The following is a 26908-nucleotide window of genomic DNA, read 5'->3' on the forward strand; positions in this document are numbered from 1 at the left end:
GGATACGTTGCTGCCTTCATAACAGGTTCAGCCATCTGCAAAGGACAGAGAAATTTTTGGCTGAGATTTGATAATTGATATGATACGAAGTTGGGTAGAGTATGAAATCTCACTTCCAGGCTACAGCGTCAATGCTCGGAAACACAAAACACACCTGGGATAACAAGCGGGCAACACCCAAAAGCCTCTCATGATGGCTGTGGTTTGCACCAGGTTTCTTCTTAGTCTGCCTACATCAGAATCCAGAAAAAGGCTAAGTAACAACCCGAGGAATTTGTAAGGAGCGCAAATGCAATAGCAGACTGACTTGGTCGGGACGAGGACCGTGTTGGCCGGCTTGCGGCATGCGAGGACGGGGAACACGGCGTTAAGGACCTCGGCGAGCCCGGCGCCAAGCAGCAGCTTCAGGTCCCTCCCCACCTGCGCACACAGACACACGTGGACTCGTGTCATCACCGAGCGACTCGCCAGCCGAGATGGGGGTTATCCGGGAGGATGTGGAGATGCGGCGCTCACCTTGAGGAGGTACTGGAAGTAGGCGGCGCCGCGGTGCTGGTTCCGGTGCTTGTACACCAGGCGCTCGAGCACCCCCGCCTCCGCCTGCAGGTGACGCAGCGCCGCCCGAAGCCGCTGCTCCTCGTCTCCCTCCGCCGTAGAACCCGCCTCCGGCCGCGGCCGCTGCGACATGGCCGACGGCGTGTGAGAACGCGGTGGCGGCGGCTGTCCGTCCGGTCCGGTGTTGTTCCTGTCTGTTGAACCGATTTGGGCCTGGGCGGGCGAGGCGCGGCCAGATGGGCCGCGAGTCCGATCCAGCTAGAAGAGTTCGACGACTCGATGGGACTGGACTTAAATGGAATCTCATCAACATCCGGATTTTTTGGTGGGAGTTCGAGGACTCGATGGGACTGGATTTAAATGGAATCTCATCAACATCCGGATTTTTTGGTGGGGGTGGCGGTGTGGATGCAAGGATTGAACTGTATCTGCAGAGGTTGACGTAACTAGACATTAACACCGGACCTTTCTGAAGCCACTACTACCCATCCACACACACACAAAAAATACAACTGCCCCATGTCCAACTTGGTCATTTCGCTGCCCGTGGACCTGTTTGGATACGATTATAATCGGCTTTTGGGTGAGAAAAATCGAGAATCGAAATTAATCGTGCCAAACGGTCCGCGCTTACTTCGATTTCCTCCGCCGCTGCTTCAGTTGGCCGGCCTCCTTTGCACATAAAATCGAAAATCAGAAAACGCGGTCGCAATCACGATTCTGGAGGCCGCCGATTCGCTGCGCGGCGATTCCGCATGCCGCGGAAACAAACAGGCCCATGGTGGGGGTGGCGGCGTGGATGCAAGGATCGAACTGTATCTGCAGAGGGCGACGTAACCAGACATTGACACCGGACCTTTCTGAAGCCACTACAACCCATCCACACACACACAAAAAATACAACTGCCCCATGTCCAACTTGGTCATTTCGCTGCTCGTGGGCCTGTTTGGATACGATTATAATCGGCTTTTGGGTGAGAAAAATCGAGAATCGAAATTAATCGCGCCAAACGGTCCGCGCTTACTTTGATTTCCTCCACCGCTGCTTCAGTTGGCCGGCCTCCTTTGCACGTAAAATCGAAAATCAGAAAACGCGGTGGCAATCACGATTCTGGAGGCCGCCGATTCGCTGCGCGGCGATTCCGCATTCTGCGGAAACAAACAGGCCCATGGTGGGGGTGGCGGCGTGGATGCAAGGATCGAACTGTATCTGCAGAGGGCGACGTAACCAGACAGTGACACCGGACCTTTCTGAAGCCACTACTACCCATCCACACACACACACACAAAATACAACTACCCCATGTCCGATGGTGGGGGTGGCGGCGTGGGTGCAAGGATCGAACTGTATCTGCAGAGGGCGACGTAACCAGACATTGACACCGGACCTATCTGAATCCACTACTACCCATCCACACACACACACACACAAAATACAACTGCCCCATGTCCGATGGTGGGGGTGGCGGCGTGGATGCAAGGATCGAATTGTATCTGCAGAGGGCGACGTAACCAGACATTGACACCGGATCTTTCTGAAGCTACTACTACCCATCCACACACACACACACAAAATACAACTGCCCTATGTCCGATGGTGGGGGTGGCGGCGTGGATGCAAGGATCGAACTGTATCTGTAGAGGGCAGAGCTGGGAGGGGGATCTATAGGGGTTAACACGGGCTGCGAAACCAGACATTGACACCGGACCTTTCTGAAGCCACTACTACCCATCCACACACACACACAAAATACAACTGCCCCATGTCCGATGGTGGGGGTGGCGACGTGGATGCAAGGATTGAACTGTATCTGCAGAGGGCGACGTAACCAGACATTGACACCGGACCTTTCTGAAGCCACTAATACCCATCCACACACACACACAAAAAATACAACTGCCCCATGTCCGATGGTGGGGGTGGCGGCGTGGATGCAAGGATCGAACTGTATCTGCAGAGGGCGATGTAACCAGACATTGACACCGGACCTTTCTGAAGCCACTACTACCCATCCACACACACACACAAAATACAACTGCCCCATGTCCGATGGTTGGGGTGGCGGCGTGGATGCATGGATCGAACTGTATCTGCAGAGGGCAGAGCTGGGAGGGGGATTTATAGGGGTTAACACGGGCAGCGAAACCGGACATTGACACCGGACCTTTCTGAAGCCACTACTACCCATCCACACACACACACACACACAAAATACAACTGCCCCATGTCCAACTTGATCATTTCCGGTGTCAATGTCTGGTTACGTCGCCCTCTGCAGATACAGTTCGATCCTTGCATCCACGCCACCACCCCCACCATCGGACATGGGGCAGTTGTATTTTTTTTTTGTGTGTGTGTGTGGATGGGTAGTAGTGGCTTCAGAAAGGTCCGGTGTCAATGTCTGGTTACGTCACCCTCTGCAGATACAGTTCGATCCTTGCATCCACGCCGCCACCCCCACCATCGGACATGGGGTAGTTGTATTTTGTGTGTGTGTGTGTGGATGGGTAGTAGTGGCTTCAGAAAGGTCCGTTGTCAATGTCTGGTTTCGCAGCCCGTGTTAACCCCTATATATCCCCCTCCCAGCTCTGCCCTCTGCAGATACAGTTCGATCCTTGCATCCACGCCGCCACCCCCACCATCGGACATGGGGCAGTTGTATTTTGTGTGTGTGTGTGTGGATGGGTAGTAGTGGCTTCAGAAAGGTCCGGTGTCAATGTCTGGTTACGTCGCCCTCTGCAGATTCAATTCGATTCTTGCATCCACGCCGCCACCCCCACCATCGGACATGGGGCAGTTGTATTTTTTGTGTGTGTGTGGATGGGTAGTAGTGGCTTTAGAAAGGTCCGGTGTCAATGTCTGGTTACGTCGCCCTCTGCAGATACAGTTCGATCCTTGCATCCACGCCGCCACCCCCACCATCGGACATGGGGCAGCTGTATTTTGTGTGTGTGTGTGTGGATGGGTAGTAGTGGCTTCAGAAAGATCCGGTGTCAATGTCTGGTTACGTCGCCCTCTGCAGATACAGTTCGATCCTTGCATCCACGCCGCCACCCCCACCATGGGCCTGTTTGTTTCCGCGGCATGCGGAATCGCCGCGCAGCGAATCGGCGGCCTCCAGAATCGTGATTGCGACCGCGTTTTCTGATTTTCGATTTTACGTGCAAAGGAGGCCGGCCAACTGAAGCAGCGGTGGAGGAAATTGAAGTAAGCGCGGACCGTTTGGCGCGATTAATTTCGATTCTCGATTTTTCTCACCCAAAAGCCGATTATAATCGTATCCAAACAGGCCCACGGGCAGCGAAATGACCAAGTTGGACATGGGGCAGTTGTATTTTGTGTGTGTGTGTGTGGATGGGTAGTAGTGGCTTCAGAAAGGTCCGGTGTCACTGTCTGGTTACGTCGCCCTCTGCAGATACAGTTCGATCCTTGCATCCACGCCGCCACCCCCACCATGGGCCTGTTTGTTTCCGCGGCATGCGGAATCGCCGCACAGCGAATCGGCGGCCTCCAGAATCGTGATTGCGACCGCGTTTTCTGATTTTCGATTTTACGTGCAAAGGAGGCCGGCCAACTGAAGCAGCAGCGGAGGAAATCGAAGTAAGCGCGGACCGTTTGGCGCGATTAATTTCGATTCTCGATTTTTCTCACCCAAAAGCCGATTATAATCGTATCCAAACAGGCCCACGGGCAGCGAAATGACCAAGTTGGACATGGGGCAGTTGTATTTTTTGTGTGTGTGTGGATGGGTAGTAGTGGCTTCAGAAAGGTCCGGTGTTATTGTCTAGTTACGTCGCCCTCTGCAGATACAGTTCGATCCTTGCATCCACGCCGCCACCCCCACCAAAAAATCCGGATGTTGATGAGATTCCATTTAAGTCCAGTCCCATCGAGTCCTCGAACTCCCACCAAAAAATCCGGATGTTGATGAGATTCCATTTAAGTCCAGTCACATCGAGTCGTCGAACTCTTCTAGCTGGATCGGACTCGCGGCCCATCTGGCCGCGCCTCGCCCGCCCAGGCCCAAATCGGTTCAACAGACAGGAACAACACCGGACCGGACGGACAGCCGCCGCCACCGCGTTCTCACACGCCGTCGGCCATGTCGCAGCGGCCGCGGCCGGAGGCGGATTCTACGGCGGAGGGAGACGAGGAGCAGCGGCTTCGGGCGGCGCTGCGTCACCTGCAGGCGGAGGCGGGGGTGCTCGAGCGCCTGGTGTACAAGCACCGGAACCAGCACCGCGGCGCCGCCTACTTCCAGTACCTCCTCAAGGTGAGCGCCGCATCTCCACATCCTCCCGGATAACCCCCATCTCGGCTGGCGAGTCGCTCGGTGATGACACGAGTCCACGTGTGTCTGTGCGTGCAGGTGGGGAGGGACCTGAAGCTGCTGCTTGGCGCCGGGCTCGCCGAGGTCCTTAACGCCGTGTTCCCCGTCCTCGCATGCCGCAAGCCGGCCAACACGGTCCTCGTCCCGACCAAGTCAGTCTGCTATTGCATTTGCGCTCCTTACAAATTCCTCGGGTTGTTACTTAGCCTTTTTCTGGATTCTGATGTAGGCAGACTAAGAAGAAACCTGGTGCAAACCACAGCCATCATGAGAGGCTTTTGGGTGTTGCCCGCTTGTTATCCCAGGTGTGTTTTGTGTTTCCGAGCATTGACGCTGTAGCCTGGAAGTGAGATTTCATACTCTACCCAACTTCGTATCATATCAATTATCAAATCTCAGCCAAAAATTTCTCTGTCCTTTGCAGATGGCTGAACCTGTTATGAAGGCAGCAACGTATCCTTTGTTTTCTTTTCTCATGTCCCTTTTAGTTTCTTATAACCCCTAATAGAACCAGTTGTCCACTTGTACTAGGCTATAAGTGAGTCATGGCTTACCATTGAGGATTAGCCTTGTAAAAGGAAGCAGATATAACTTCCTACCATATCTCTATGGTTGAAAGATATCCAAAGTTCCTTAACCTACATTACAGTCAGATAACATTTTTACTTGCTAGATCATTCTTCATTGATCTTTGTACAGCAGTGCTTTCTTTGCTTGCACGAATAAGGGTCCTGGTCCAACAGGTGAGGGTTACAATCCACAGGCATGACTAAGATTGTATCAGGAAAATACTGTAATAAATTTCTGGCATACACCATCCTAATAAGTTAAGAAATTTCACTTTGGAATCACATGCTGGCTGATATTGTTATTCTTTCTCTTTTCCCAACAGAGTTTTTGCTGTAGACTCTGACCCTCTGGTACTTGTTTCACAGATGTTACTTGATGTTGTATCATTATATAATAAGGTTACAGATCTTACTGATAGGAAGCAGGCTGTTAAGATTAGCATCGGTGGAGTGCAGGTGTGTTTTGCTTCCACACCAGCAATACTGTTATTTTATATATCATGGAATGTACTGTATAAGACTGTGTTTTCACTTCTCGCACAATCTGAACTTTCTAGAAGATATAATGATTTCAATGAATAACTTTGCCTCATTTTCTTTTGGTTATTTCCACAGGCTTTCAGAGAGTACTACCCCTCTACGAATGATGCCTGCACAATTCTGGATTGTGTATGGGTGAAAGATAAATTTGTTTTGCATGAAAAGATGAAAGGTAGCTGTCAGGAAACCCAAGTTGAGGATCAGAAGTCCTTTGGTCCTGAATCTTCAATCCAGTATGAGATGCTTGCACTCATTAGTGAAGGTTGAAATGCTTTATCTTCTACTCTTCATGATAAATATATGAAGATCCTCAATTCTTAGTTGCATTTTTCTGAATTAGTTGACATGATGCATTGCTTACTGAATAGGCACCGAGTTGGAATGAACTTCAAGCACCTTAGTAGTAATACATTTTGAAGAACATACCTCTAATCAAATGTACAGAATTGAATTATTTAATGATAACATTATTATGCTTCTTGTTCCCATGCTAGCTACTAAGGCACTTGAGACTGCCTTTTTGGGTTATCCATCAATCTTTGGAAGTATGTTACATTAGAATTAATTGTTGGTAAACCGTAACCATTGAACATGTTGGCATGATTTATGGTATATGGCAGATACCATGCCTGACATGTGTCAGAATATTAACGTCAGATATAGCCTAGCTGAATGATAACCAACAAGGTCCTGGTTTTCAATACATCATGTTTTGTGTATTACAGGCTTACAGCTATGGTGCAACACTTGATTAGTCCTTGTTGTAATTGTAAATTACCTTTTAGGTTACCGTTAGTTTGAAAGTCAATTGTTATTTAGGGAACCAAACGAAAGGTATATTACCAAATTGTTTGTTATGTGTTCCATTGAACAGGGTCCATTCTTTTTTTATCATTGTATGGTGTCTAACTACAAAAGCATTCTTGTTACCTCCATTGATATTTGTGGCCATTTTTTCAGATACACCAAACTTTGAAGAAACAAACCAGACAGCCAAACAGGCAGGTGCTGCTGCGGCTGATCAACCAGATAAAATGAACCATTGCAGTGATGCTGGAGGTTCTCAAAGTGGGAGGCAACTGGAAAATGAAAGTGGTGCTTGTTCAGTTCCTGACACCCTTAGTACTCGTATACATTCAGTTCCACACCTGAACCTCAAGCATGAGACTAGGAAGAGAGTAGCATTCATTGCTGTTGGAAATCCAAAGGTTCCTGGTGCAGCTTCAGAAACAAAATCATCAGAAGTAAACAAGAAGCAAAGACTAGACATGATTTCACAGACCTCTGTAGAATCTGGACTCTAGAGCAAATTGCTGATTCTGAGTACGCAGAAAAGTCCATCCTTTAATGTGTGTGGAAATTCCCTCTTCTTCATCAAGGGGAAGAACAATGGATACGAAAATGATAATGCAGCTTCAAGATACAGCAAAACCTGAAATGATTTGTACTGTAGAAGGGGTCACTATTAACTTAGAGTTTCTGAAGCAGGCCGTTTTTATTGTTTCTTAACCAAATTTACAATGAGCTCCAAGATTATTTTTGTAGAGTTTGTGTATTTGGGAGATATCCATGTTTATGTCAATGTTCTGTAGCACAATTTCATATAATTGAAAGTTTTCTCCAAACGAGCATATTTCTTGTTTACTTATCTATATTCTTTAGGTGATTATGTGCTTTACTTGCGTAGTCTCAATTTTAAACTCTCATGTCAATTTGGGACTTCGGCCTAGAGCACATGACTCTGGAGTTGTGCAAGTGCCTAATCATTAATCACGTAGCACAGCGGTTGTTTTTGTGATGGCCTGTGCAAGAAAATTGTGGTTCACAGAGTCCATAGAATATATAAATCAGTATTTCAATAAGACCCATTCAGCTCAAGATGGAACATCTCATGTAGTATCAGGTATAAATCAGTATCTCAACAAGACCCATTCAGCTCAAGATGGAACATCTCATGTAGTATCGGGCAGTCAGTAATCTAGCAAAACAAAAACAAAACTAACCATGCTTCAAACAAGAATAATTGGTGAGGCAAAGATCTCACAGAATGAAGATCTCGCTATTTCTATGTAAATTACAAGATCGGTGACAACAAGGAGCACTAACAAATATGCCTGCTGCACATCATCCATCAGGGCAATCTTGGAAGAGCAACTTTGTCGAATGAAAGAAAGCTGACCCGCCCATTATCCACATGGCAATACTTGAGAGGAATACCCCCAAAATTGTTTTCCACCATTTCCAATTCAATCCTTGAGGGGGGCTTATTCCTGCACCAGATTGAAAAACAATGTCAATGTCTTCTTTTAGGACTTTAAGTCAACCAGTCAAAGTTGTGATAGTCTGATACAAACATTGATCAACAAAGTATATGAGAGCAACCCTATTACGTAATAAATTTTATTCATATGCTATAACCAAAAGTCATCTTGGCATCTTTTTTTCTTTACTTTCGTAACGGTATCTGCACTTTATAAATTTGCACAGACTCTTAGCCTAATGCATGACCAGAATCAGCTATTATCCTATCTTCAGGATAAAATTTGGTGACAATGGAAAAAAAATGAGATAAGTTGCAATAAAACAGTCACAATGAGGATTAAGTGAGAGTCCACTTAGACATTGTTTGAACATGAAAATGTAATCAACTGGATAAAAGGAACATTACCTTAACAGACATAAGAGGAAACTAGGGGCGCCTGGGGATGATTTTTTAAATTTGCTGTTAGGCAAATACACTTCAAAGGATGGAGATATCTCATCAATGTGCATTTCCTTCAGCAATTTGGTTATGTTACTGCAGGTGCCGTCAACTCTATTGAAGCTCTGATCAGTGCGCACCACACTGGGAGGAACAGTAGTATCACAAGTACCGCTATTCTTCATCGTCCAGGGGACACCATATCGTCCAACAATATAACCAAGCGATTTCAAGTGCTTATAAGCTTGGAAGGCATCCCAGGAACACCCATATTTTCCTCCAGCAATCTTTTCATAAATGGCTTCTGTTCCTATCGTTTCATCCTTGTCATTGAGAAAAATCAAGGCACCCCTTTCAACCAAGAACCTGCATAGCTTCATCAGAAACTCAAATACTTGAAAATGAAAAACAATGACATGGAAATTCATGCATAATCTATTAACAAATGGCTCAGACGTTCAAGCAGCGAAGGATAAGCTTGGCATGCTGGATGCAAAGCGCACCATGACTAAAGGGCCAGTACAATCAAATACCACAAGAAATCTGATTATTCTGCACAGCTACGGTATTTCATCGAACAGGTGGCGTACCCTATCTCCTCGACGTTGTAGCACAGCTTGCCGCCCCGGGTGACGCCGGTGGTCAGCCACAGCTAGCCCTTGCTCTCCACCACCTCTGCGGCACCGGCATCTTCCACCCACCGAGCGCGTGAGGCCACATTCCTGCGCTCGCAGTTGTAGAACACATCGAGCGGGGGGCCACACTTATGCAGAGCCAATACAAACTGCTCATGTAGAGCAACCGCAAGAAAAGCACTCACCTGAACTGGACCCTCGAGGAGGCGGATGGAGCTGCGTCGAGGAAGGGGTTGAGATGCTGCTCCTCGCCATCATCGTTTCCGGCAGCGGTGCCACCCGCTGGAGCGCGGCTCCTCCTACGGCGGTCGCCAGCGGTCGCTGCCTCCGCCGCCATGATTACTTTTCACAAATTAGCTGCTGGACACTGAAAAAGAAGTATTTGCCAATAGACGCATCAATTCAGTGTCAATTTATACCTGGACACTATAACCTATATATTAATATATCTTCATAAAGAAGGTATCAACACACTTGTAAATGCCAAGTATACCTTTACTCCTACCAGCAGCAGGTGCCGCCGGCCACAGAATCCTCGACGCCACTGCGGCCTGCGGAGCACCTGGCGACTTGCGCTCGTCTCCCTGCCATCCTTGCTCTCCTGAGAGTGAAGTGAGAGCCCCATGACTACGCGCTAAGATGTTTTGTTCAAAACCTTGAAACCCTAATCGCCTCCCAGACTCTTCGCCGACCAAACACTCGACTCCAGCTGTTGACCCAACCCCTTTTCCAATGACCATACCCTCCTTTTTCCTCGCCGCTGTCCCATCCCGCACCGCTCGGCGGCCGACGACCACGCGCGACCGCCTTTCCGCGATCAGCGCCGGCGCGATTCTTTTCTCCTCGCGCAGCGCGCGAATGACGCACGCGCGTGGCCGACCGGCCGCGGTCGCCGCCACGATCGGCGCCGACGCGCCCCTCTCTCCCTCTCCTTCTTCTTTTCCCTTTTTCCTCTCTCCCATTTCTTTTCTTTTTTTCCCAATCTCTCTTTCTTTCTTTCTTTTCCTTTCTTCCTTTCTTTCCTTTTTCTTTCTTTCTTTCTTCTTTCCCACTCCTCCCTTCTCTCTCCCTCCTTCCTTTCCCCTTGCCGCGCACCCGAGCACTGCCGTGCGCCGGCACTGCCCGCACCGCGCGAGCCTTGCCCCGGCCGTGCCGCGACGCACGCGCACGCGCAACACGTGGCCGCGCGCCGCGCCGTGCCAGCCGCCGCTCGCGCCCCGCCCTGGCCCGCGCCCCGCCGCGCCGTGCGCGCACGCGCGCGCTCGGTCCCGCGCGTGCCGCGCCGCCCGCCGCTAGCGCCCCGCTCCGCCGCGCGCCGCCACTGTGCCGGCACAGCGCTCCCCCACGTGCGACGCCTCGACCCTCGCCACCGCGTCACGACGGCCGCGAGCGGCCAAAACGCCATTAATGGCGCCCGCCGAGCCAGAGACCGGCCACCGCACGGTCCCGCCTCCCCACCGCCTCATCCCGCCTATAAATAGGCCCTCGCCCCGCTCACCCTCTCCCACGGCCTCCACCGCCACCGCCCGCCGCCTTCCTAGCCCCCACCGCCGTCACGCCGAGCCGCCTTGCGCCGCTGCCTCCGCTCCCGTGGGCGCGCCTCCTCGCTCCACCTTGGCCCAAGGTGAGACCGGGGATGGGATTCCCTTGCTCCCCTCTCCCTCACCCCCCTGCCCCGGGCCGCTATTGGGCCCTGGCCGGCCGGCACGGCCGCCGCCGCCACCCCTGTCCCCCTCCTCTGTTTCGGTCACAGGGGAGGAGAGGAGGAAGAAGGTGGCCATTTGCCACAAAACCCCCTGGCCTTTCCCCTTTTTTTCAAAAGAACACCCCCCTTGTGCCACTTTTATCTGCAGACCCTTCCGCTCTTAGTTAATTAGGAAAACAACCCCCGCCGTGTAAACCTAATATCAAATAAACCCCTACACCTTTCTAACATACCCCAAAATAGCTCTGGAAATTATAATCAAGTCCTTTCTATAGCACAACTGTTTACGAATAAGTCCCTGAACCCTGTTTAACCCCTGAACCCCCCTTCACCTCGTCATTTTATGCGCCAAACGATCTCCGATCGACCCGAAACTTTACCACGCCCTTTCTAGTATAGTTCTAGCCATGCCATTAAGAAACCACTCAAAAATATTACCCCTATCTCTGTAACTAAATTATTTCCGATTCAAGCTCAACGAAGAAAGCTTTTAGTTCTTTCGCTTGATTGTGTGCCTGTTTGTTTGCGTCGTAGGACACGGAGTGAACGAGGAAGGTCCTGACTGTGACCAAGCGAACGAGGACCAGTTCTGCAACCCCGAACCCGAGGGACAGTGCTTCGATCAGGACCTCCCGCAGGGATTTGATGATGGCAAGTTCAATCCCGCCCTTTGATGCATGTTTCTATCCTAATTTTTATAAACACAACCCAGTGGCCTGTTTTAAAAAATTGCATGGTTTTGCGTGTGTAAGCATCTAGGCCCTCAAGGTATGTTTCGGTGATTAATGACAACCATTATTGTGACTAATGAGTTTGTGCAGCTTTATAGATCATTATCGCTCATTTGGTTATATGTCAAAAGAGGCCCCTAATTTTCATTATTCAAAAAGGCGATCTCGGCATTCAACTCAATAATATGTCAAGACTAAGGATCTTTCTAGTCCTAAGTGTCATAAGGTTGAGAAGGACACTTAGGTTAGCATAGGTTTTATAGTTTTGTAGTGATCGCACTATTAAGAGGGGTTTAGGCTTAGTAACTTGAGCATGGACATGGTCATTTGAAAATGGATGCGCACAATGGTCACTCAGGTTTCTAGAAGCTCAAATACGTGGTTCTCAACTTATATCTCAAGAATATTTGGATTTCATTCAAGACGCAAGTCAGAAAAGGCAAAATCAGAAAAATCCTTAACACCGGTTTAACCGACGCCTCAAGTTTTCTATACGTCGGTTAAACGAGGTCAGCAGGTCTGAATAAGTCAATACACCGGTTACACCGACGTTATTTGAAATTGGACGTCGGTGCAGTTGTCCAGAGACTCGGTTTTTAGTTGATCAGTGGACAACTACACTCACCGGTTAAACCGACGCTATTTGAAATTTGACGTCGGCGCAGTTGTCCAGTGACTTGGCTTTTCAGTTGTTCAATGGATGATTACATTCACCGGTTAAACCGATGCAACGACGGTTAATCTTCCCAAACAGTAACGGCTAGTTTCAAAAGGGGAGTTTACATTCACCGGTTAAACCGACGATGACTATTGGAGGGACGTCGGATTAACCGGCGCTACGCAGTTTTTCTGGCAGCTTTTTCTCCAACGGCTCTATTCGTGTGAGCTGCCTATATATACCCCTCCAATGGGTCATTCTACTATTCTTGACACCAGGCAACACCCAAACACACATACTTTAGTCAAGAGCCACTTTGAGCTTCAACATTTCATACACTTGTTCATTCAATCATTCAAGAAGCAAGATTAAGGACTTGAGTAGAGAGAAACTTGTGTGCATCCATTCTTGGTGATTGGTTCTTGCTCAAGTGAAGGCCTTAGCTTGTTACTCTTGGTGATTGGCATCACCTAGGCGATGTTGGTGATCGAGGTGATTCTCGCGGAGCTTGCCAAGGATTGTGGAAGCCCGGAGAAGAGACTTGTACGTGGCTTGATCTCCACCACACCGGGATGGTGAACGGAGACTCTTAGTGAGCGCCCTCGTCTTGGTGACTTGGGAGGTGACAATACTCTTTGTGAGTGTCACAACGTGGATTAGGGGTGTGTGCCAACACATCGATACCACGGGAAAAAATCCGGTTGTCCCTTGTCCACTTTACTTTTTCAAGCATTATCTTTCATGCAATTCATTCATGTGCTTGATTTAGGAATCACTAGTTAGCTCTACCTTGCTAGGCTTTATCTCTTTTCATCTTAACTAGCTTGTGTAGGTTGTTTAGTTATCCGGTTGGTGAATTGGGGCCTTTCTAGTTTTTGCATAGGTTAAGGTTGCTTTATCTTGTTTTAGAAATTAAAAAAAAGGCCCAATTCACCCCCCCTCTTGGTCCATCGATCCTTTCAATTGGTATCAGAGCCTCGTTGCTCATTTGGATCATTAGGCTTCACCGCCTAGAGCTATGGCCAAGATGGGTGGTTCACCGCCGCACTTCGAGGGCAAGAACTTTGTCTATTGGAAAGTTCGCATGGCCGCATACCTTGATGCGATTGCCCCCGAAGTATGGTTGGCAACTAAAGTCGGGTTCACCGGAGATCCCACCCCCGACCAATTAAAATGGAATGCTAGAGCTAGAAATGCAATTTTCGAAGCTATTAGTGAGGAGGTCTTTGCTAGAGTTAATGGCATGGACCTAGCAAGTGATATTTGGAAGGAGCTCATTGAGATTCATGAAGGTTCCACCAAAGTTCGTGAGCAAAAATATCACTTGTTTAGAGCTAAGTATGATTCTTTCAAAATGCTAGCTCATGAAAATTGCAATGATATGTATTCTCGCTTGAATGTCATTGTCAAGGACATTAATGCACTTGAAATTTCCAAAATTGACAGTGCATCCATCAACCGCAAGATCCTCATGCTCCTCCCGAAGCCCAAGTATAACATTATCAATGCTATGCTTCAAAAGGAGGATCTCGCCACAATGGAAGTAGGAGAACTTGTGGGGGAAATTCGCGCTCATGAAATGAGCATTCTTGGTATGACCGAAGAGCCAACATCAAGCAAGTCAATTGCTCTAAAGACCAAGACAAACAAATCCCGCAAGCTCAAGATGGTCAAACAAGACTTAAGCTCAAGCAATGAAGAAGATGATCATCATGAGAGCTCATCCGATGTTGAAGATGATGGAGAGCTTGCTCTCATGATGAGAAAGTTCACACGCTTGAATGAGAAGATCAATAAGAAGGGCTTCAACTTTGACTCCAAGAAGGGAATGTTCCGGCCAATGGATGTCAAGAACAAGATTTGCTACAATTGTGGCGAAAAAGGACACATCCGTCCAAATTGCCCCAAGCCGGACAAAAGAAGCAAGGACAACAAGAATAAGCATCGCCATGATTCAAGCGATGATGAAGAAGAGGAAAGAAAGAACAAAAACAAGAGATTTGGGAAGAAGAAGACCCATGACAAGAAGACCAAGCTCTTCCCAAAGAAGAAAGGGCACACCAAGAAAAGTTTCTTGGTGGAGAAACAAGAATGGGTGACCGATGTCTCATCAAGCGAAGACTCAAGTGATGAAGAAGACATTGTCACCATCGCCCTCACCAATGAAGAACCATCTCTACCTCCGCCTCCTATGTGCCTCATGGCAAAAGGTAACACCAAGGTATGTGAGGTAGATAGTGAAGATGATAGTGATGAAGAGCTTGATCCAAATGAATTTACTAACCTCATCAATGAGTATACATCCGTCATCAAGAGGGAAAAGGGCAAAGTTAAAGTTCTTGAGAGCACTCATGCCAAGTTAGAGCTTGCCCACTCCGACTTACTTAGTAAGTACAATGACTTGCTCAAAAAGCACAATGAGTCACTTGTACTTGCTAAGCAGGTTGAAGAGAGCCACAAAAAGCTCAAACAAGAGCATAGCGAGTTGGCTCACAAGTATCAAGAACTTGAATTTGCTTATGAACTAATTGACCCAAGTCTTGAGAAAGTTGTTCATGAAAAGGTCAATGCTTCTACTTCATGTGATGACCTACTCATTGATGCATATGCCACTAATGTTGTGCCCAAGCTTGCCTCTTCTAGGGAAAAGGAATTGATGGATCAAGTGGCAAGCCTAAAGAGTAGTGTGGAGAAACTCTCAAGGGGAGAATACATCCACAAGGAGATTCTCTTCAACAATGCCCGTGACTATGGTAAGAGAGGTCTTGGTTCATTTCCGGAGCCAAACATGGCCACAACTCCTTCTCCGGAGATCAAGACAAGCTTCATCAAGAAAGTTGGTTCATATTGCCAATATTGCCAAGTCACCGGGCACCACACTAGGGAGTGCACTTTACCATCACGTCCTCTTCCTAAATTACCCAAGAATTACTCATCAATGTTTCAAAATAATTATTTTCTCTTGAGTAAAGTGAAGGGCAAGGTGAAGTCCAAGTTCATTGGCAAGATTGCTAAGGAGTCGAAGAAGAAGCTCCCCAAGCAACTTTGGGTCCCAAAAGCTCTTGTCACACATGTGCAAGGCCCAAAGCTTGTTTGGGTTCCGAAAACTCAAAAATAAATTCTCATGTGTGTAGGTGAACTACAAAGCCGGTGGAAAACATTGGGTACTTGATAGCGGTTGCTCTCAACATATGACCGGCAATGATAGCATGTTCACCTCACTTGAAGACCCCGGCGATCATGAACATGTCACCTATGGTGATAACTCAAAGGGGAAAGTCATAGGTTTGGGTAGAATTGCAATTTCAAAAGATTTATCCATTTCAAATGTTTTGTTTGTAGAAGCACTTAGCTTTAACCTCATTTCTATTGCACAATTGTGTGATCTTGGACTAACGTGTGCCTTTGACAAGAATGGTGTTGTAGTGACTCATGAAAAAGACAAGTCATTGGTATTCACGGGGTTTAGGCATGGCAATATCTATTTGGTGGATTTCTCTTCAAAGCAAACAAGCACCATGACTTGCCTCTTCACCAAGTCGTCTCTTGGGTGGCTTTGGCATAGAAGAATTGCTCATATTGGCATGAGCAACCTCAAGAAAGCCCACAAGAGAGGGATGATCACCGGCATAAAGGACGTTACTTTTGACAAGAACAAGCTATGCAAAGCATGTCAAGCCGGGAAGCAAGTTGCAACTCATCATCCTATCAAGACGATGTTGTCTACCTCCAAGCCGCTCGAGCTACTACACATGGATCTCTTTGGTCCAACTTCATACAAGAGCATTGGTGGTAACCTCTATGGCCTAGTAATCGTTGATGATTTTTCACGTTACACTTGGGTCATGTTTCTAGGCGATAAGGGTGAAACTCCGGAAATCTTCAAGTCATTTGCAAGAAAAGCTCAAAGGGAATACAATTCCCCAATCGTGAAGATCCGGAGTGACAACGGCACCGAGTTCAAAAATATGAAGATTGAAGAATGGTGCGATGAAGAAGGAGTCAAGCATGAGTTTTCCGCCACCTACACGCCCCAACAAAATGGTGTGGTGGAAAGAAAGAACAAGACACTCATCACCCTAGCAAGAGCAATGTTGGATGATTATGACACGTCCGAGAAGTTTTGGGCGGAAGCAATCAACACGGCGTGTCATGCATCCAACCGAGTGTATCCTCACCGACTCCTCAAGAAAACTCCATATGAGCTCATCACCGGGAGGAAACCAATATATCATACTTTCGAGTCTTTGGTTGCAAATGCTTCATATATAAGAAGAAAAGGCTCGGTAAGTTTGAAAGTAGATGTGATGAAGGTTTCTTTCTTGGTTATGCATCAAACTCCAAAGCATATAGAGTATTCAATCAAACCTCCGGGTTAGTTGAAGAAACATGTGATGTGGAGTTTGATGAATCTAATGGCTCCCAAGAGGAGGTTGTTGGTTATGAAAATGTAGGGGATGAAGAATTTGAAGAAGCCTTAAAGAAAATGTCCATTGGGGATATCAAGCCGGAGGAGGTGCATGAAGACAATGATCAAGGGGGAGGAACTTCCTCATCTTTACCAAACACCTCCGCGGCACCCCAAGCGAATGAAGATCAAGATAAAGTTGATCCACTACCCCAAGAAAATGTGTCAACGCCAACACCCCAAGTCCAAGAACAAGAAGAGCAAAATGTTTCCACCACAAGCACAAGTCACTCATGATCCACCTCAACAAGCATCCACGCAAATACCGCTAGTGAAGCATGGTCGCATCTCCAGGATCATCCAATTGGTCAAATCATTGGTAGTCCTTCCAAAGGAGTAAGAACTCGTTCTAAGCATGCTTCATTTTGCGAACATCACTCGTTTGTTTCTTGTATTGAACCCACTAGCATAGAGGAAGCACTTGAGGATTCGGATTGGGTGATGGCCATGCAAGAAGAGTTGAACAATTTCACCCGCAATGAAGTATGGGTCCTCGAAGCTCCTCCGAAAGACAAGAACATCATCGGCACAAAGTGGGTCTTTCGAAACAAGCAAGATGAACATGGGGTGGTGGTACGCAATAAAGCAAGACTTGTGGCAAAAGGGTTTTCTCAAGTCGAAGGTTTGGATTTTGGTGAAACTTTTGCTCCCGTCGCAAGACTTGAAAGCTATCCGCATTCTTCTTGCTTACTCTTCACATCATAATATCAAGTTATATCAAATGGATGTGAAAAGTGCTTTCTTAAATGGCTTTATTAACGAACTTGTTTATGTTGAGCAACCTCCCGGGTTTGTAGATCCGAGGAATCCTAACCATGTTTATAGGTTGCACAAGGCACTCTATGGACTCAAACAAGCACCAAGGGCTTGGTATGAGAGGCTTCGTGACTTCCTAATCACGCAAGGTTTCAAGATCGGGAGGGTGGACACCACTTTGTTCACAAAAGACGTCAACGGGGATCTTTTCATTTGTCAAATTTATGTTGACGATATTATCTTTGGCTCAACTAATGATTTACTAAGCCATGAGTTTGCTACCATGATGTCTAGGGAATTCGAGATGTCCATGATTGGTGAATTGACTTTCTTCCTTGGTTTTCAAGTCAAACAAATGAAGGAAGGGACATTCATCTATCAAGAAAAATATACTAGAGATATCTTGAAGAAGTTCAAGATGGATGAATGTAAGCCAATTAAGACTCCTATGGCTACAAATGGGCATCTCGACTTGGATGTGGACGGTAAACCTGTTGATCAATCCCTCTATCGTTCAATGATAGGGTCTTTGCTTTACCTTACCGCATCTAGGCCCGATATAATGTTTAGTGTGTGCTTGTGTGCCCGTTTTCAAGCTAACCCTAAGGAATCACATCTTTCGGCTGTGAATAGGATCCTTCGGTATCTCAAGCACACTCCTAGCATAGGCTTGTGGTACCCCAAAGGCGCTAGCTTAGATCTCTTGGGATACTCGGATTCGGATTTTGCCGGAAGCCGTGTCGATCGCAAGAGTACCTCCGGGGGTTGCCACTTGCTTGGGCGTTCTCTAGTTTCTTGGTCGAGTAAGAAGCAAAATTCCGTGGCTTTGTCCACCGCGGAAGCGGAATATATAGCTGCCGGTGCATGTTGTGCCCAAATTCTATATATGAAGCAAACCCTTTTGGACTTTGGTGTGAAACTAGGAAGAATACCACTCCTTTGTGACAATGAAAGTGCCGTAAAAATTGCCAAGAATCCGGTTCAACACTCTCGCACAAAGCACATTGATATTCGCCATCACTTCTTGCGTGATCACGAAGCCAAGGGGGACATTTCCCTTCAAGGTGTGAGATCCGAGGAGCAATTGGCGGATATTTTCACAAAACCTTTAGACGAGAGTACCTTTGTTAGGCTAAGAAATGAGCTAAATGTGTTAGATGCGGCAAACGTCATGTAAGTTGCCATGTCATATAGAAAAATGCATACATATAGGACACTTGTCTAACCATGGTAAGATAGTGATGAGCAAGGGTTTAGCTAGAGGTGGTGGTCCCACTTGTTTTCCTCTAGGCTTGTAGAAAGGCTCATCATGATGAAGCTTTCCGTGGGATCAAACTTGACAAGTAGATTTTAAATTCTCGCTATGCATTTCTTGTCATATAGTTGTGCACTTCATGTTTACCTTTCTTTCGCATGTGTTTGTTTGCATTATCATTGCATGCGTAAAGGTCACAAAGGAGATCACTTGATGAAGATGAGACTTGTTTTACATGCAAGATCTTAATTCATGAGAAGTGAAGAGTAAAGTGTTAGGTGCGTTATTGCCTAGTGAGCAATGTCATGGTGAGTTTGAAGCTTTCCTCCTTCAATATTCCTATGACATGGCTCATACATTTTAATTTTGGCGCTTTGTCTCTCTTGCGACTTATCCTTGATTTTGAAAAGAAAAAACTATTTAAGTTATTAAGCTATCCTATTTTGAGGGTAAAGTCGCCTATGCAAGTCCATTAACTTGAGTTTAGTTGAATCTTATAAGTTCATTGGACTTAGCATAGAAAAGTGAGCTGAGAGAGGGTTTTTGGGTTCACCGGTTAAACCGACGTTCAATGGATCTATACCCATCGGTTTAACCGGCGTTACTAAGTGTCAGCCACAGCTCAGTCATTTCAGGCGTTCAACCGGCGTATACAAAGTTTGCAGCATCGGATCAACCGATGAACAGAACACAATTCTGACCTGAAAATCAACTGTTATTTGCATCGTTCAACCGACGAGTTCACTTTTCAGATCATCGGTTCAACCGGTGTACAGATACAGATTTGGCAGGGTTTCTGGTAAACTACACCGACGTGATCAACCGGTGTTCAAAACCTAAGCGTCGGATCAACCGGCGATAAGAAAAATTGCGGGGTCCACCTGTCATATTACTCTCTTGCTCTCTCACTACCGCCCGCTCGTCTTCAGTTGTTGCCGCCTCCTCGCCTTCGCCGTCTCCTCCACACTGCCGCCGCCTTGCGCCGTTCGCCGCCGTCCACCGCCGTCCGCCGCTCGCGTCATCTGCCGCCCGCACAACCGCACCACCGCCGTTCGCGCGCCGCCGCCTTCTGCCGCCCGCTCACATTCTCGCCGGCGCCGCTCACACGTCACTGCGTCGCCCCCGTGCCGCCGCCACCGCCCTGCGCGCCGCCGCCGCCTGGGCCCGCACGCAACCACCGTCCTGCACGCTACTGTGCCACCCGCGCATCACCGCGTCGCCCGCTTGCCACCGCATCGTCGCGTCCGTGTTCCTCACAGTGTCGAGATGGGTCGTGACAAAAGGAAGGGTAAGGAGATCGTGGTCGAGGAGCCCGCTCGCAAGCGGACTCGCGCAGCCAGAGAGGCCGAGAGGGCCGAGATGGTGGCTAAGGCCGCCGAGGAGCAGGCGTCAGGCCGTGCTCGTCCGTTCGCTATCAGGGACACGCCAGCCAGGGGCAGAGGCAGAGGCCGAGGGATGGGCCGAGTTAGAGGAGCCAGGGCCATCAGAGCCGCAGCAGCAGCAGCAGAGTCAGCGCAGTCACTTTCAGCGGCAGAGTCCGATTCAGATTCAGAGACAGAGCAGTCTGAGCAGTCTCAGGGGCAGGCTACACAGCAGTCACCAGCTCTACGACGTTCTGGCCGCACCCGGCAGACGTCCCCCGCAGAGGAGACTTCACCTGCGACCGAGCGTCGCACCGGACCTAGGACGCGAGGAGGCCACCAGCCACAGGAGCCTCGCAGGTCCACCGCAGCAGCAGCAGCAGCTCGACGAGCCGAGGCCCTAGCGGCCGAGCGCGCAGTGTTCCGCATGGACACTGTCGTGCGTCTGGAGCCAGGTGTGCTGCTCCAGAACTTGACCAAGGCCAATGCGGCAAAGGTCAAGAGGCTCAGGTGGAGTGTACAGGAGGAGGAGTGGTTCCCGGTGACATGAGACAGCAGGGTCGATCGCAGATTCTGGACGCTCCTTCAGGCCAGTTTCTACGAGACCTATCAGAGGCGGGGCCACAGGATCTTTCCTCACAGGGTTCTCGACTGGGTTTCACTGAGGACAGCTGCAGGGGGAGCCGATGTCAGGGAACACTTTGATCACTTCAGGGATCTGCCCAGGTTGCTCTCGATTGAGAGGAACAGATATATTGAGGACTGGGTTAGAGTTTTCTATGCCACAGCTTGGATAGCCCCAGAGCGCAGAGCTGTTCACTTCATGTTCGGAGGGCAGGTGTTTGGTTTGTCCAGAGCGACACTCGCAGGGATTCTAGGAGTTGACTTGGTTGACGTCTCCCTGCACGAGATGGTATATGGTGATGCAGATCCACCGCGCAGAGCCATGATTGGCGGAATTGCACCTTCACACGAGGCGATCTCACAGTGCTTCCGCCAGCCCTTCCCGGCTTCTTACGCCAGAGTACCGAGCTTGCTGACCCCAGAGGCCTACGCTGTTCACATGGCACTCCGGAGGACGTTGCTCCCGAGGAGTGGCTACCCTGAGGGGTTCACCGGTCTGCAGCAGCTGCTACTACTTCACATTCTCACTCACGAGCCGTTTGATATTGTTGACTTTATTCTGGCTGAGATTGAGGATGTTATCACTGACGGGATGGGCGTAGTACGACAGTTTCCTTATGCTCACTGGATCAGTTTCATTTGCTCTATGATAGTGCCAGCTGAGTCACCCGTCAGTGCAGTCTACCGGCAGGACGAGGTCCCCTGGTTCCCAGTTTACCGTCCTACAGCTCCTTCGGATCGGAGGAGAGGCAGGCAGGCTGATAGAGCTGCCATGGCACGATTGTCACCCGGGGTACAGGCCCGAGTGGCCCAGGAGGATGAGGCACTGCTCGCCGCTGAGGCACAGCTTCCCGGAGGAGATGATGAGATACATTGGTCAGACCTTGAGTCAGACTCCTCCGAGGACGAGGAGTACTTCCCTGCACCTGCTCCAGCGAGTCATGATCACGAGGCAGGAGGTTCTGGAGAGCCAGCTCCAGTGTCAGCTGCTGCAGCTACCACAGTTTCCGAGTCTCAGGTGTCTCAGCCGTCTGAGCTCACCGCACTTTTGCAGCAGCTGGTCACACAGCAAAGAGAGGATCGCTGTGCTCAGGAGGAGGCCAGGAGAGCCCATGAGGCCCAGCTTGCAGATATTCAGAGGGAGGCCGCCCGAGAGCGAGCTGCTACAGAGGAGCGGTTTGTCGGACTCATTGACAGAGTATCTCAGAGGACAGACGCTCAGTTTCAGCAGATGCAGCAGGGCATGATGGCGATGTTCGGGATGATTTCACAGCTATATTCTCACACCGGACTCGCCCCTCAGCAGCCAGGACAGTCAGGCCTTCAGGGCACTGGAGCACCTTCTCTTGCAGCTACACCAGCTCCAGCCTCCACTGCTCCAGCTTCTTCCGCGACCCCGGAGATCATGTTCTCACTGTCAGCATTACTTGGGTCTGCGAGTCGTCCTCTCTTCTCTCCTCTGCCTGCGACCTCACTCTTCCAGGAGACACCCTCTGCAGTGCAGTCAGTTGGCCTCCCCGTCGTACCACAGCCACTACCTTCAGGGGGAGGCGGAGAGGTGTCCTTAGTTCAGCAGTCATCACAGCCGGCAGCATCAGCGCTTACTACTTCAGATGTTGACACATCTTCTGCTGAGCCGGCTACTACCTCCACGGATCCTCTCCCCGGCAGTGCTAGCACCAGAGCCTCGACGACAGCTACACCTCCAGTCAGCTCAGCACCTGCCGGCAGCTCAGATCAGCAGCTCCCTTCCGTCACCGAGGATCCTCCGTCTGACGACGACGATGATGATGACCCGGATCGCTTCCTCGCCGTCCCTCGTCACCCGGATCAGTAGCTATCCTTTTTGTGCTTTGATGCCAAAGGGGGAGAGGGAGTGAGAGTCAGGGGGAGGGTAGCATTAGAGAGAGCTCGATCAGGACTCTGTTGTTTCTTATTGTATTATATATTGTATTATATTTGGTTTTAGTTCATGGATATGTACATTTGTTATTTGAGCATCCTGAGCTTTTGAGACATATCTATGGATTTCGTCTGAGCCATCGAGTTCTTTGATTCTCTCTTTTCGAGTTTGCTTGTGTTTATTCGTGCCTTATCTTTCTCGCTCTCTCGTTATCTATGTTTATGTTGTCATCAATCACCAAAAAGGGGGAGATTGTAAGCATCTAGGCCCTCAAGGTATGTTTCGGTGATTAATGACAACCATTATTGTGACTAATGAGTTTGTGCAGCTTTATAGATCATTATCGCTCATTTGGTTATATGTCAAAAGAGGCCCCTAATTTTCATTATTCAAAAAGGCGATCTCGGCATTCAACTCAATAATATGTCAAGACTAAGGATCTTTCTAGTCCTAAGTGTCATAAGGTTGAGAAGGACACTTAGATTAGCATAGGTTTTATAGTTTTGTAGTGATCGCACTATTAAGAGGGGTTTAGGCTTAGTAACTTGAGCATGGACATGGTCATTTGAAAATGGATGCACACAATGGTCACTCAGGTTTCTAGAAGCTCAAATACGTGGTTCTCAACTTATATCTCAAGAATATTTGGATTTCATTCAAGACGCAAGTCAGAAAAGGCAAAATCAGAAAAATCCTTAACACCGGTTTAACCGACGCCTCAAGTTTTCTATACGTCGGTTAAACGAGGTCAGCAGGTCTGAACAAGTCAATACACCGGTTACACCGACGTTATTTGAAATTGGACGTCGGTGCAGTTGTCCAGAGACTCGGTTTTCAGTTGATCAGTGGACAACTACACTCACCGGTTAAACCGACGCTATTTGAAATTTGACGTCGGCGCAGTTGTCCAGTGACTTGGTTTTTCAGTTGTTCAATGGATGATTACATTCACCGGTTAAACCGATGCAACGACGGTTAATCTTCCCAAACAGTAACGGCTAGTTTTCAAAAGGGGAGTTTACATTCACCGGTTAAACCGACGATGACTATTGGAGGGACGTCGGATTAACCGGCGCTACGCAGTTTTTCTGGCAGCTTTTTCTCCAACGGCTCTATTCGTGTGAGCTGCCTATATATACCCCTCCAATGGGTCATTCTACTATTCTTGACACCAGGCAACACCCAAACACACATACTTTAGTCAAGAGCCACTTTGAGCTTCAACATTTCATACACTTGTTCATTCAATCATTCAAGAAGCAAGATTAAGGACTTGAGTAGAGAGAAACTTGTGTGCATCCATTCTTGGTGATTGGTTCTTGCTCAAGTGAAGGCCTTAGCTTGTTACTCTTGGTGATTGGCATCACCTAGGCGATGTTGGTGATCGAGGTGATTCTCGCGGAGCTTGCCAAGGATTGTGGAAGCCCGGAGAAGAGACTTGTACGTGGCTTGATCTCCACCACACCGGGATGGTGAACGGAGACTCTTAGTGAGCGCCCTCGTCTTGGTGACTTGGGAGGTGACAATACTCTTTGTGAGTGTCACAACGTGGATTAGGGGTGTGTGCCAACACATCGATACCACGGGAAAAAATCCGGTTGTCCCTTGTCCACTTTACTTTTTCAAGCATTATCTTTCATGCAATTCATTCATGTGCTTGATTTAGGAATCACTAGTTAGCTCTACCTTGCTAGGCTTTATCTCTTTTCATCTTAACTAGCTTGTGTAGGTTGTTTAGTTATCCGGTTGGTGAATTGGGGCCTTTCTAGTTTTTGCATAGGTTAAGGTTGCTTTATCTTGTTTTAGAAATTAAAAAAAAGGCCCAATTCACCCCCCCTCTTGGTCCATCGATCCTTTCACCGTGCTGAAAACATGGTAGGATAGCCACCCTTGTTGTGATAACCATACCTTGACCACCTGATTTCATAAAAAAAATGCGTGTGTGTGGGAAGGGATAAAATGTGGTTTTGAAAGACGAGTCAGACGGGATGGATGGCATTTCTGTGTGAGTTGCCGTTGGTGTGCTCGTACCTGTGTGGTACGGCAAGGAAGGGAGATATCCATCCTATCACCCCTAAGGACCGAGTTGATGTGTCATCTCACCTAGCTTCTTGTCGTGCAAACCACTTGACCGTTGTATGGGCAACGGCTTAGCATAAATCCCGCTAGTTAGTCTGGTAGCCATCAGGGGAGCTGAGAGCAACGGGTGATCAAGGAAAAGGGATAAGCTCTGTGTGACTTATGCCCCGGTTAAACCTCGAAGATAGGTCGAATGACCCCTTGATGGATCCCGTGGTGGCTAGTCAGGTCTAGCTAAGGTGGGTAACGGCTTTGTTGGGATCCGCACCGACACTAAGGTGATCGTACTGTGGTACCCCACCTGCGGGTAAAGTTGCACACCTCTGCAGAGTTAAAATCTATTCGAATAGCTGTGCCCACGGTATTGGGCAAGTTATGGTGTGGTCACATAACTAGTGTTTCTCTCCGGAAATGGTTGGGCTGGTGTGAGTTGTTTGAAAAGTGTCCGGCAGTTGTGCCGTGTGCTACGGCGGACGGGGAGTCCGGTAGCGGTTTAAAACTTGGATCCTGTGTGGATCAACATCGTGTGCTCCTTGGTACTAGAAAACTCGTTTTGGAAATATTTTTAAAACGAACCTTTGCATACAACTAAGTTTTCCGCAAATGAACCATAACCTTATGCTTGGATTGTCCTGTGCATTGATTTCTGTTATACCCCCTCCGTGGGTGTGATTGGACTTGCTGAGTACGTTTGTACTCACCCCATTCTTACTTTTACAATGGAGGATCCAGACTACATCCCCGAAGACGTCGAGTAGGGTTTCGTCCTGCACCCAGTCTTGCCTGTGGTTAAGGCCACCGCTGGAACTCCGCATGGCGCAAGACTCTGATGATCCTCTTTTCGTAGCTAGTGTAGTAGTGTGGGTTTTAGTTGTAATCCTCGCGATAGTGGCGCTTCACTGCCCATTACCGCGTAGAGCTGTACGGTGATGTACCATCTGATGTAATAAAAGTGTTATCAGCCTCCAGGGACTGATAAAGCATCACTTTTAAGTCTTCCCTGATGGGGGGACGCTTCAATCAATTTTCTTTCTATTGTTTTCTTCTCATTTCTAATGCTCCAATAAAAATTTCTTTGCTAGTATATAATTTATCTTCCTTTTCTTCTCATTTATTCTATTTTATCTCTATTTTATTTCTTTGTTTTAAATGCACTAATAATTGATGTATTTTTCTAATATAATTTTTCTATTATTTCTTATCTAATATTGTTCTTTTATTCTTTAATTTTTTATTCCATCTTTTTTCCTATCCTTTATCTACCTATTTTATTTTTTATATTTTTCATATTCTTCTGTTACAATTTATCCGTTTATTTTTTATAGATAGAAATATTTTGTTTTGTATTCATAATATAATTATTCATGTTGTAATTTATTTATTCATTTTGCAGATTAAATTGTTTGGTTATATTAACTCATTTGTTCATGATATTTATTTTCTATTATTTAGTCTATACAATCAAATGTTCGCGATGTTTAATATTTTGTTCATTGTACATTATTATTTATTTAATAATTTGTTCGTTATGTTTCCTTTTTTAAAAAATAATTATTTATCCGTGTTGTTAAAATATTTGTGCGAGTATCCGAAATTAGTTATTTAGTATTAAAGAATTTTTTAAAAAATATGATGCAAACATAGGAAAGTGTGAAGATATTATTATAAGAAAGATAATGGTGCAATTCAAATTTAATTTAGATGCTCAATTTAATATTTATAGTTTTTCTAGTTTCAACGTCACGAAAGCTGTTTTCTTTTACATGTACAGAATCTTTTCTCTTTAGCTAAAATTGTCGGATCATATTATGCGCAAACATTCTCCAATTAGGCCGACGACGGCCCATCTAATATGTGCTTCCCATAATTATCACTGAAGCGATATATAGACTCAACCCCCCAAATCGAATCCAGATCCTGGCTCCGGCGACCCGTCCCCGGCGGCCGCCCCTCTCCCGCTCCGGCAACCCCTCCCCGGCCGCAGAGGGCTGCGCCCGTCCGCGGGGCAGAGCCGAGTTGTTCGCCCATGCGCGGCGC

At 47.7% G+C, this 26908-nt stretch overlaps 2 protein-coding genes and 1 pseudogene across 2 annotated transcripts in view; 1 reads left to right on the plus strand and 2 right to left on the minus strand.

Annotated features, from left to right (window-relative positions):
• Window positions 1-26908, minus strand: part of LOC112892054 — a 30827-nt gene that overhangs the window by 2281 nt on the left and 1638 nt on the right. Inside the window, exons 2-5 of the mRNA XM_025959118.1 lie at window positions 517-745; window positions 308-420; window positions 155-230; window positions 7-35 (exon numbers count right to left, since the gene is read on the minus strand). Of these exons, the coding sequence (XP_025814903.1) occupies window positions 7-35; window positions 155-230; window positions 308-420; window positions 517-745 (447 nt within the window). The remainder of the gene's footprint in view (window positions 1-6; window positions 36-154; window positions 231-307; window positions 421-516; window positions 746-26908) is intronic.
• LOC112892056 lies at window positions 5321-7626 on the plus strand. The gene is made up of 5 exons (XM_025959119.1): window positions 5321-5339; window positions 5536-5629; window positions 5779-5911; window positions 6071-6257; window positions 6956-7626. The coding sequence occupies exons 3-5, from the start codon at window positions 5822-5824 to the stop codon at window positions 7297-7299; spliced, it is 621 nt and encodes a 206-aa protein (XP_025814904.1). The 5' UTR covers window positions 5321-5339; window positions 5536-5629; window positions 5779-5821; the 3' UTR covers window positions 7300-7626.
• LOC112892055 lies at window positions 7975-10206 on the minus strand (annotated as a pseudogene).

This window comes from Panicum hallii, chromosome 5 (genome assembly GCF_002211085.1).
Source record: "Panicum hallii strain FIL2 chromosome 5, PHallii_v3.1, whole genome shotgun sequence".
NCBI lineage: Eukaryota > Viridiplantae > Streptophyta > Magnoliopsida > Poales > Poaceae > Panicum > Panicum hallii.

Bases quoted from the DNA above. Each gene is read 5' to 3' on its own strand.
- LOC112892056 (XM_025959119.1), top strand. From the start codon at position 5,822: ATGTTACTTGATGTTGTATCATTATATAATAAGGTTACAGATCTTACT. The intron at 5,912-6,070 runs GTGTGTTTTGCT...TTATTTCCACAG, and splicing joins TTAGCATCGGTGGAGTGCAG to GCTTTCAGAGAGTACTACCC. The intron at 6,258-6,955 runs GTTGAAATGCTT...CCATTTTTTCAG, and splicing joins GCTTGCACTCATTAGTGAAG to ATACACCAAACTTTGAAGAA.